At 41.2% G+C, this 12107-nt stretch overlaps 1 protein-coding gene across 34 annotated transcripts in view; it reads right to left on the bottom strand.

Moving 5' to 3' along the window:
* The window catches only part of dst (dystonin), a 145719-nt gene that overhangs the window by 79542 nt on the left and 54070 nt on the right, over window positions 1-12107 (bottom strand). For all 34 annotated transcript variants that reach the window (XM_070542442.1, XM_070542447.1, XM_070542443.1 and 31 more), the window contains 17 exons: window positions 9115-9281; window positions 8860-8972; window positions 7730-7836; window positions 7532-7651; window positions 5697-5792; window positions 5492-5619; window positions 3337-3430; window positions 3087-3241; window positions 2530-3010; window positions 2317-2445; window positions 2162-2239; window positions 1924-2085; window positions 1618-1722; window positions 1424-1519; window positions 1204-1329; window positions 968-1120; window positions 720-874 (listed from right to left, as the gene is read on the bottom strand). In XM_070542442.1, coding sequence (XP_070398543.1) covers window positions 720-874; window positions 968-1120; window positions 1204-1329; window positions 1424-1519; window positions 1618-1722; window positions 1924-2085; window positions 2162-2239; window positions 2317-2445; window positions 2530-3010; window positions 3087-3241; window positions 3337-3430; window positions 5492-5619; window positions 5697-5792; window positions 7532-7651; window positions 7730-7836; window positions 8860-8972; window positions 9115-9281 — 2465 coding nt within the window. The remainder of the gene's footprint in view (window positions 1-719; window positions 875-967; window positions 1121-1203; window positions 1330-1423; window positions 1520-1617; window positions 1723-1923; window positions 2086-2161; window positions 2240-2316; window positions 2446-2529; window positions 3011-3086; window positions 3242-3336; window positions 3431-5491; window positions 5620-5696; window positions 5793-7531; window positions 7652-7729; window positions 7837-8859; window positions 8973-9114; window positions 9282-12107) is intronic.

Genomic DNA, 12107 nt, shown 5'->3' with positions numbered 1-12107 from the left:
TATTACACCTTAAGCCCTTCTCCCTACTTTCGTGATTATGGCTAGAAGCTACGCCGCTTGTTTGTGAATGAGCATCTCCAGCTGGTCAACGGAGCTTTATTATTTTCACGTCATGCCGTTTATTCATACATATATATATATATATATATATATATATATATATATATATATATATATATATATATAAGGTACCTGCTCAACAGCCTAGTGGTATGAGTGTCCGCTCTGAGACTGGGAGATCGTGGGTTTAAATCCACAGTTGGATGACACTAAATACCTTAAAAAAATTGGACCCAATGCCTCCCTGCTTGACCCTCAGCATTAATGGATTTGATTGGGGGTTAAATCATCAAATAGTTCCTGAGTGCAGTCAAGTCTGCAGCTCGCCGCACCCCCAGGGGATATCTGTAAGAAATGCAGCCACCTCTGCATCGGTCTAGGTATGTATGCAAACGCACGCACATGCTCAGTATTTGACATCTGTATGTAAGCAGATGACTAACGCTAGGAGCTAACCCTGATTTTTCTGCACACTATTGTCAGTTTGACCAGACAGATCAAAATCTTCAACATCAATGTGCCAATGTACCTTCCGCAATTTGTTTGGACCAAACAAAATCTGCATGAATGTACCGACACCCAGCCAATCATGTAGTGTGACGTAATCGGCAGCCGCAGGTTCCAGAGCAGATCTGGCACCTACGCCGTCACCCTCTCACCTAGAAGCCGTGTCAACGGCGTCTTTGTTGGGCGGGGGCACAGTGAAGCAAACGGAGGGCACCATGGCCTCGTTCCCTGCTGGGTTTATGACTTTCCACTTGGCTCGGTGAGAGTTGTTGGCCAGCACACACTCATCATCCTTATAAATGGTAATCTGGAAGAACAGCGAGAGGTTCATATACATTTACTCTAAAATCCTTCAGATTAAAAGAGAGGAAGCGTGAACAACGCAGCATGGCAGTGGTACCTCAATCTGACGATAATCACAGATTGCTTTAACAGGAATGGAGGACCTCAGAAGAGATTCAGGGTTTCTGGGTTTCAGCTGCACAATGTTTCTGGCTCTGCCTACTAACCCTGCTACAGTGCTGCGGTACTGAAGGAGCTGCTCTTTCTCATCCTGAGAACACACCAAAAAACATAGTTTCTTTAAATTTGCAACATCCATACATGCACACACTTCACATTGTTGCGTTGGTTCACCATGGACTCCTGAATGAGATCTTCCAGTCTGTGAAGGCTGCTGGATCGATCGCAGCTGTACTTTCTTTGAATCGACTCTTGAAGGCTCTTTAGGTAGTCCATGGACCCTTTGGCATCACTGAAAAACTGCTCACGAAGGGAACAAATGCAACATTTTTAACCATGAAAAGATAAATCCAGTTTGTGGTATGTACTGTAAAAGCTTCAGATGAGATCGCACCTCAAAATAGACGGCGTTCTCCTTGAGATGTTGTTCCACACATGAGCAGAGCTGCAAAATCCAGCTCCACTGTGTCTGCATTGCAGCTTTGTACGCCTGAAACAAAAATAAATAAATTAAAAACAGATTCAAAAGCTAAAAGTAGCCATAGAAAATCAAAGAAAAGTGAAGTTAAGTGAATAAAGAAGGCGTACTTCAATAGTTATTCTAGCTGGGTGGTTCTTGAGCATGAGACGCTCCGCCTTGTCCTGCACCAACTTGATGGCTTCTTCCTTTTCATCCAGCTCCCTCATCAGGTCCTGCAGACATTAAAGACATTATTAAGCGGAGTGTTTCTGCCATCCAGCCGTGGCACCATTCATGCACAAACCCTCTCACGGATATTAATACGATGGATTAAAGTGCAGCCCGGGCAGCACATTTGACTTTCTTTTTTTTTGAGTGTATGGAAGATTCCACAGATAAAATTATGGTTAACTAATAAAACAAACAACCCTTACTGCATGATAGTCTCTTTTCTTGGAGATGCTGCAGTTGCGGTCGCTCCAGTCGAAGGCAACCTCCTCCTCCTCCTTTTCGTTCAGCCAGATGAGCTCCTGAGTTGCCTGCGACACAAAGTCATGAAGGTGTTCTAGGTGGCTTTGCCGCTCCCTCGAACCGCTCTGGAAGAATCCGACATTTAAACAGTCAGACAAATAAAAACAAAACCACGCATCTTTAGGTTTAATACCAACGTACCAACAGACACTCATAATGCCGTTCTAGTTTGTTCACTTTGTCAGAATAGGTCAGCTTAAGGGGTAGGGTCATCTGAATCTGGACAAAAACAGAATTATTGCAATCGCTCTAATAAAGTTCAAATCAAATGAATCTAAAACTAAAAGCAGGCTTACCTCACTCAGTTTGGCTTCTTTAAGACTCATCTGGAATTCTTCGATTGCTCTGTGCACACCCTTGTGATTGTCTAAATGCATCTCCACGCTCGGTAGGTCCGTGCCCCACTCGGAGCGCTCCAGCTGCAGCTTTAAACAGACATGAATCAAATCCATTTATTTAGGACTTCATCGTTTTCCGTAGTTGTGATTAAACAGATGAAGATGACTTACCTGCATCTCCTCCACCCAGTTCAGGAGATCCTGCACATATTTCATGTTAACCTCCTCCTCTGTCATGCTGGGGTCAGCCAGCGAAGACTTCTGCAACGGTTTTCGGATCTGCATGTGTTTCAGATGCATGAGGCGACCCGGTTCCATGCTGCTGCCGTTTCCCATGTAGCTTTGGACTGAAGCAGGCTGCAGACTGGGAGTCAGGGCTGTGGTGATGGATGGGGTCAAGGATGGTGTCAGGCACGGTGTAAGGCTAGAGGTGAATGTGGACCCAGGTGTGCCCAGCCCCCCTGAGGTGAGTGTAGGATTAATGCCTGGTGTCAGGCTTGAGTTGATGTTCTGAGGGAAGCCCGCGTTCAGGCTCTGTGTGATGCCTGAGATCATCATTTTGGTCTGCTCCGTGGTCAGGGTGCGACCTTTGCTGTAGACTGACGAGCACTCGGCTCGAAGGGCCAGAAGGTCATCTCTAAGCTTAGACACCCTAGTGAGAAGATGTGGGACATGTCTTAATGCGAGGGAAAATTCAGGCTCTCATTTTTGTAGGACTGGATTCCTACCTTTGAATAAGTTGATCTGCAAACGGGAACTTCCCATCCAGCAGAACTTGGATGTCCACGACTTGTTGCCTGAGGATGCTCTCACACTCCAACAGATAGCCTGCAATCTCAGCCTCGTTCATGAACTGAATCCCAGACTCCAGACGTTTTGTATCCTTGTAGATAAAAAAAATTTCAAAACTCATTTCGAACCTCAGTTAGTGCCATTTTATTGCAGCTTTAATTAAAGCAGACTTTGCTGAAAGCATACCGACTGGAGGGCCGTTCTCGCCAAAGCCAGCTTGTCTTCACCGTTCACACAGTCCCGCTGGACTCGGTTGGCTATCTGCTGCAACATCTCAAGCCTAATTTAAAACAAACAGATACAATCAAACATGTACTGAAGGTGTTTTTTTATGTTTTTACTAGCCGACCTCACCTGGATCCATAGGCGATGTTATTATTGAGAAAAATGGAGCTGTTAATTTGTAACGGCTCATTCAGGATGCTGTCACTGGAGCCGAAGCTAGTGTTAAAGCTACTGTTGCTAACTGTCGAGGTCCTGCTCAAATAGGCCATCTTACTTTACATCGTCATCGACTATAACTCTCCCGTCTCTGCAGCCTGACTTCAAGCATCAAGTGACGAAACAACTTCCAAAATCACTCGTATTTATAGCATCACAGCCAGGTGAAGGAAGGGCGAAGAGAAAAGATCCCACCCTGAAATACGACTCCCTCCTTAGGGGATTAAAATCAAGTAACAGGTTGAGACAAAGCATCGCCACACAAAGTAAGAGGATTAAAAAGGACAGCCAAAGAAAAAATTATTCTGAATTTTTGTTTCTGTCAGCTGTCACCACACCCAACGCAGATGTTGTTGGAAGCCAGAAAGAATGTGTAAAGTTATCCCAACTACTGTAAACAGAGCACCAAACAGTGTCTCTATAGAAATAAGATATTTTTTTAAAGAAACACACTGAAGGAAAGAAAGTTTGAGATGAGAAATTAAGATTAAAAAGAGTGAGCGCTCAATAATGAATCAAAATGTGCTCGAGCATTATGTTTTATTTACATTTTTGGACTAAAAATCAACATAACGTCCTTAAACGCAGACTACTGAGGCAACTTGAAGAAAATTTAATGAAAAATTAGTTTTTCTTATTTCATTCTTATTTTTTTTCCAACAAGCCAAGAAAAAAAAATCTGATTTTCAACAGTTTTGAAAAACTGACAAGATCAAAGTTAAGAATAACTATTAATATAAAGTCAATAGGGCAAGATTCTAAAACCTGAGATTATGTTTAGCACACGTAAACAGAAGTAATAATTATTATTGTATTAACGAGTCTTTTCAGGTTGTGAAGCTGCACAAACAGACTTGACTGCATTCCTCCACAGAAAGATGGAGGAGTATTAATGGTCACGCCTGCATGCTCCAGAAAAACAATGTTTCTATCACAAGAGAAGGTCCACTGCAGTAGATCATCTAGAGCTGCGGTACTCAATAGCCCACACCCCCTGGTCAGACAGATGAGCTGGAAGGGACAGGTGTGCCATATCTCTGAGGGAGAGCCCAGACACCCTACGGTGAAACCTCATTTCAGCCTCTTGTATTCACAATCTCATTCTTTGGGTCACTACCAAAAGCTCCTGACCATAGGTGAGGGTAGGAACGTAGATCAACCGGTAAATCAAGAGCTTCACCTTCCCACTCAGCTCTCTCTTCACCACGACAGACCGGTACAACACCCGCATCACAGCACTCGGCACCAATCCGCCTGTCAACCTCCCGCTCCATCTTTCCCTCACTCGTGAACAAGACCACGAGATACTTAAACTCCTCCACTTGAGGCAGGACCTCCTCCCTGAGCTGGAGAAGGCCTTCTACCCTTTTCTGACTCCATGGTCTCAGATTTAGAGGAGATCATTCTCATCCCAGCTCTTTTTTTATATCATTCAAAATTAAATAAAAACTTGTCTTTTATCATTTGTACTTCTGAACCCTACAGTGAATCTGTGCACAACGATTCATGAATATGAATCTCCTCTCTGAGCAAAGAGTGAGGAAAATTTCTGCAGGTCCCACATGAACATCCATCAAAACCCGAGGTGTCTAGTTTCACTCACAGGCTTGTAATACAATATGAGAGCACTCAGCAAGCAAGACCAACCCAGGAGTGCATCACACTGATTCCGGTATCGCTGTTTATACGATAGTCTTTTTATACACACACAAATATATATATATATATATATATATATATATATATATATATATATATATATATGGCCTCAGTCACATTATAACATGTTAAGACCAGCTAGTGACTTTCAAATAAACCATAAATTCCTTTACCAAGACTTTAAAGACTAGACTTCTAATAAATCATGATGGACCAGGTCAAAAAAAGTGCTTCCACATACCTTTCCACTTCTGGCCGCAGGCTCTTCTCTCTTTCCAGCATTGCCACAATTAATTTACCCCATTCCTTCTCCACATCGTTCGGATGATGACCCGGGGGTAGCTGAATACGTCCAAACTCAATCCACATCTGTCAGAATACAAACACACTTGTCATCATTCAAAAGGTTTGAGACCAAACATGACTTAATCATCTGTTTTGAATACCTCGAGCATTTTGTAGAGATTTTTAATTTTTGTTTTCTCGTTTTCCTTGGGTGGGATTTCGCGTTCTTTAAACTGCTGATACTGAGTATAAAGTGCCTGTAAGAAAGCAGAAATGTGAAATAAAAATGATAATTTTTAGTTGTTTCTAAAGCACAGCAAGCATTCAGCAAAATCATCTTAAAAGAGAGGAACTTTTCTTCACTGTAAAAAGGTATTGCTTGTTTAAAGCTAATGGGTGTTTTAAGATCTCGGCTTCCTCATATTGACTTAAACTATATCCGAAGGGCTTTAACCTTGACCAATCAGTTTGACTAAAAGGTTGAATACGTAACAATTTTATAAAAATCTATTTTTTTTTTAAATAATTCCTCCACTGGGCATTTAGAGGTGTGCAGAATGAAGGTACAGAATTTCCTTTAAAAGCTATATTTTAACTAAAAAAAAGAATCAAATATTTATCTAATGGGCACGACTCTGGGTTTATGTGTACATCTACCAGCCAACAGAGCAGCTAAACAGTCCGCTCGGCACAGCAAGGCCGGCACTGTGGAAAATGGCGGACTCCGCAAGTTAAGCAGCTGCTTCTGAGCCCAGAAGATATCGTTATCCTTCTCAGAAGAGGAGCGACTATAAAAGATATAAAACCAGAGTGGGTTTAGGTGAAGCCTACAACAGATGGACCCAAATAAGATATTTCATGCATCGGCGGCGAACCTGGTATCCCAACGGCTGAAAACCTTGTTCAGTTGTTGCAGCTACAACCTCCACATACTAGATATAGCTTTAATGTTCGTGTTCCAACTTGAAGCAGCAATCAGGGGTTTTCCTTTTTTCAGGAAATATGCATGATTTTTTTTTAGAGATCTGTAACAGTGATCTATTGTAGGCAATACATCAATTTTCTTTTTGCTAAGCTTACCTCAGACAATTGTGAAAAGAGGAGGAGACACGGGAAATATCAACCCCTACATGGGATGTACCACCTACAGATAACTGAAGTGGTGGATATCATGAAATCCTACAAATGGCTAGAAAGAGCTGGTCTGAAGGACAGCACAGAGAAACTCATCATGGCTGCACAGGAACAGGCCCTGAACACCAGAGCAACGGAGACCAAGATCTACCACACCAGACAAGACCCAAGGTGTAGGCTATGCAAATAAGCTCCTGAGACAATCCACCACATAACTGCAGGGTGTAAGTTGCTGGCAGGGAAAGCATCCATGGAACACCACAATCAAGTGGCTGGCATCGTGTACATGAACAACTGCGTAGAGTACGGACTGGAAGCCCCAAGGTCAAAGTGGTGATGGCAACGTCAGGAAAAAGGAACACAAGAAACTAGAGAAGTACCAGGGCCTCAAAGAAAAACTTCAGATAGCCCGCAGAGTGAAGACTTTGGTGGTGCCCATGGTCATCAGGACACTTGGGGCAGTAACCCCCAACCTGGAGGAGTGACGAAAGCATCAGCCATCAGTCCAGAAAAGTGCAGAAACAGCTAAGATACTGCAGAGAACCCTCTAGATCCCAGGCCTCTGGTAGAGGACCCGAGCTTGGAAGGATGAGACCACCCACAGAGGGTGAGATGGGAATTTCTTTTTAATAAATACATATAAACAGCATAATGTAAGAAAATTAATTGTGTTTCAGCTCTGCTGGCCAGCTAGAGGTGCAAACTGATGAATGAGAAGCGTTGCTTCCAGCTGTATTTACAGAAGCAGGAAGAGGGGCTTAAGGGTGCTATACATGTTTTTCCACCGTTATATTGTGCCCTCAGAGAAACACGTTGATACTTCTGCTTATAAACTTAGAAACGTTTGTAGAAAAAAACAAACCTTGAGTTCCACGGGGTTGTTGGGGAAAGATCTGTCCAACATTATGGCCACATTGTGTTTGATCCACTGGCTGAGGTATTTGATCATGTTCTGGTACTCCACCCATTTGATATCAACATCCTGTTAAAAGACAAATAACCATCAGCTGCAGCCAGCGTACTGAATGATGTCCTGTTTTCACCAGCCCTATTCACTTACATTAGGATTTATTCCATCCACCCCGTCAGGTACTTTGGGGAAGGCGTCATACAGTGTTGAGACATATGTGATCACTGATTTCTCATCAGGTGACTGTACATCAACATCTGGTGAGATAAAATTTATAAGTTCACAAATGTAGAAAAAAAAACGTCAATGAGTTACTGTGACATGAAGGGAATGAAAGCCCACACACTTCAATGCCTAGGCTTTACAAACCTGAAAATAGTTGTAATCCTTTCGGTTTCTACTAAATCAATAATGCATTAAATCACACCACATCTGAACAAGTTGCAGGAGAATGTAAAATTTACACAGCTACTAAATAACTAAATGTGTGACTATCAGCCTTTCACATCAACATGAAGCTACCACTATCCACTCTCCTAAAACATTTGGTTTATGGAGGTTTAAAAGTTTTCCTAAAGCCTCGCCAAACATCAGACATATCCAGGTTTGGACTTCTGACTGAACTAGTCCAACACCTTGATTATTTTCTTCCTCTGCCAATCCGAATTTAGAACAATAATTGTTGTGGTATTGTTGAAGAGTTTGGGATTATAGTCAAAATGCATGACTCAAGCTTAAATTCATGGACTACTAACTATGGGGAAGTTCTGGGTCAACCTACTTCATTGTTAAAAAAATAAACTAATAAACAAGCCCAAATCATGACTACTCCGCCACCATGCTCAACAGTTGCATTGAAGACCTTTACTTCCTGCATGTGATCTGTATGTAGGAGTGTGAATTACTGCCAAACTTTGATCTTTGACCTGATATACAAAGAGGATTGTCTCAGAGATCTTCTGGTTTCTCCAGATGTAGTTTCCTTGAGTGTTTTTGCGACGAGTGATATAACGACAGAATCTAATGTCCTGTTTTCTTGTTTTCTGAAGTTGTGTTATCTTTAGTTTAAAAACAGGAAGGAACCAGTTCATTTTTTCATTAAGTCCTGATATTTAAAACCGTCAAACTGAAAGAAAGTGTGCTTTCTTTTTCACTACACCAAACTGAGGAATTCTTCCTCAAGCTAAATTCCAAGCTTCACAATTTATAGCACAAAGGCTCTCGAGCCTCCACGGTGTTTTCAGAAGCAAAGCAAACAGGACACCGTGTACAGATCTCACCCTCAGGGTCGAGCAGCCGGGCCACCCCCAGCTGTTCAGCTACATTAAAGGCTTGCTCCAGATTTGAGCGGTTGGTCTGCGCCGACACACGCCTCATATCAACCAGATCTGGTCTGCAGGACAAAGGAAAAGAGAAAGAAGAGAATGGCAAGTTGACTCAAATCACGTGATTCTGGTGAGGTAAGATACTGGATAAACAGGGTGAGATTAAATACTAATAAACAGCAATAACGTGGCTGTTCTCCAAACTAGTACCTGTATTTGTGAATGATAGCATTAAACAGCCTCCCGTCCCTCCAGGATGTTGTGAAGTTTTCACATCGTACACCTACATAGCCATCTGTTATCTGTTTGGACCACAGAAGTAGTCTCTCCTTGGCTGTCATGTCCTCTGACTCTCCTGTGACATGGATCTCAGAGATCTGCCAAGAAATTTAACAACACATCATTATGCAAGTGTTAAAAGGTGTGGGGAAACTTGGTTAATCAATACATTTGCAGTGATCTATGGTACGAATGAACGCCTTGTAAGCCGAACTCGGGGCAAAAAAAAGCACAAAAATGCCAGAATCAGCAAAGAACAAGTCTGTCACATCAGAGGAGAGATTAACGCGGCAGATATGGAGTCTTATTTCTTGATATTTGGACATTTTGCCTCGGATTGGATAACAGCAACACACCTCTACCACTGTTTGTTCTGTGACAAGGATGTTTTATCTCCACAAATAACACAATCCTGAAGGAGCTTCTGCCATGCGGTTGAGTTGCTAAGGCTAACAGTTAGCTTCTGCTAGCCAAGACATTCTCCGCAGATTCTGGACACTAAAATAATAACAGCCTTCCCGGTCGCGAGCCAAGTTGGGGGAGGCTAAACAACGTCTTGACATAGATCTGTCAAGCTTTTCAAATCCTACAGTTTCGACATCTGTTTTCTGTCCAAGGCCAATGCAGGAGATAGGTGTAGGAAACTATTTTCATGTTCAACCTGCATGAAAAACTCTGATTATCCTTCCTATTATTACCAGAAGGATATATATATATATATATATATATATATATATATATATATATATATATATATATATATACATATATATATATATATATATATATATATATATATATATATATATATATATATATATATATCCATGCCCAAATATCATACATAGTCATATATATATATTGTGAATTATTTGTCCTTTCATACGTAAAGCTGCTTTCCGGAGTTATCCTCTTTCAAAAATGATGTATGATTTGTCAGAAATACGTAAAAGTGATTATCTTATGTACTGTGATATAATATAAGCAATACGTCTTATTTATTTATTTTTTATTTTTTTGCTAAGCACGCCCCCTGCCCGGCAGAACTCCATGTAATAGGAAACTGAGCGCCGACCAGAACTAACCAATAGCGTTAGACTACCACTTAAGACGCCTCTAATTTAAGGAATACCTCGGCTGATGCAGAGTTGATGAACTTTTCACAGACAAGTGAGTCTCTAAAATATAAATATATGAAAACACAGCATGACATGAGAATAATACTCGTAAAACTACGTGTTTTAGTTCTGTTTGTCGGCTACAGAAGCACATTTATAAACAGAAATGTAAAGTAGCCATCTTAAAAAAAACTGAGGAAAAGTGTTTTAGTGTGATACGCTTGTTAGCAACTAGATGGTGCCATTGGATAAGAGAAATACTCCAGAAGGAAGCTTTAAAGACAGCCTACACTGGTTACTTCAATACATTTGTCATTTTAAAAGACATACAGTCATTTAATCAATACATTTGCAGCAGTCTCTAGTAGGAATGAATGCCTTGTAAGTCCTACTCTGGGGGAGAAAAAAGCCCAGAAGCACCTGTATCAGCTCAGGAGTCAGCTGGAGGAGAGAGTGGTAGAACACAACAGGATTTGGACTCTTATTTCCTGATATTTGGGCATGGATTGGGCAACAGGAATACGACTGTACCACAGACTCAGTTTGCTCTTCAACACTGATGTTTTATCTCCCAAATAACAAGCCCGGCTGACCTTCTGCCAGGTGGTGGAGTTGCTAATGCTAACAGTTAGCTTCTGCTAGTCAACACATTATCTATTGTTTGCTGGATGCTAAAACAACAACAGCCTTCCCCGTCGCGAGTCAAGATGGGTGAGTCCAAGACTGTTGTGACAGTGTGATGTAGATCTGTCCGGCTTTTTAAATCCTAGAGTTTCACCGTCTATTTTCTATCAGAAGCTAGTGCAGGAGATAGGTGCAGGAGACCATTTTCATGTTCAGCCTGCATGAAAAACTCAGAGTGACTGATTATAATTAGAAATAATCATTTAAAAATGTTTTTCAGTGTTAAACTCCTTTAATAAATGATATGGGTTTTATGGTATTTTACTATTTTTCCATACAACACTCTGCCCAAAAAAGCACCAGATGTGTATTTTTTGTTTGCTAGGATACATCTGTTAGCAAGAAAAACATCAGAACAATTAAATCGTTTAGAGTAATAACTGTTTGTGAAAGTATGGTCATCATCACATATTTTACACTTCAATGATTTCAAAAGATAGTATCATAAAAAAATACACTGTTTCATCCTTGTGCATTGGTTCAACCCTAAGTCTTGGCAGCCAATTAGCAGCGAGGTAAACAACCAAGGCTAGTCTGGCCTTAGCCAAAAGTGTGAAACAGCATGTGGACAACACGCCAACTATGCATCTTTTGTATGTTACCATTTACTTTTTCGTGTGATGGACACTTGCACTTTCATGCGTTTTTGGCCCAGTTACCTCTGCTTGCTTTATGGTTAGCATACTAAATGCTAATTACTTTTCAAACATCTTGTGATGTCGGTGTGTAGCAGTAAAATCAGTCCCCGCTGAAACATTTTCCCACTGTAAACCGTTCAGATGGTCTTCACCAACATAACGGTATATAAAGACCAAAGACTCACATCATAACGGAAATAAACACCAGTTTTCGGTATGAACCTAATTTGGAGACCCTTTTGTTAGTGTTCATGATATTTGAACATTTCGCCTCTAATTGGCAAACAGCAAGGTGACTCTTCCACTGCCTCCATTTGCTCTGCAACACTGATGTTTTAGTGACTGCCAAATCTTTTTTTTTTTTGCTCCAATGTATGGAGGCATATACTGACAATGCATAAACAAAAGTAGCAGTTCACCATTGTACGACCCAGTTGCATAATGGATTACCCAACATTTTACAGCCCCATAATAACTCATAAAC

This window comes from Nothobranchius furzeri, chromosome 12 (genome assembly GCF_043380555.1).
Source record: "Nothobranchius furzeri strain GRZ-AD chromosome 12, NfurGRZ-RIMD1, whole genome shotgun sequence".
Classification (NCBI taxonomy): Eukaryota; Metazoa; Chordata; class Actinopteri; order Cyprinodontiformes; family Nothobranchiidae; genus Nothobranchius; species Nothobranchius furzeri.
This window is presented reverse-complemented; position numbering and strand designations above follow the sequence as displayed.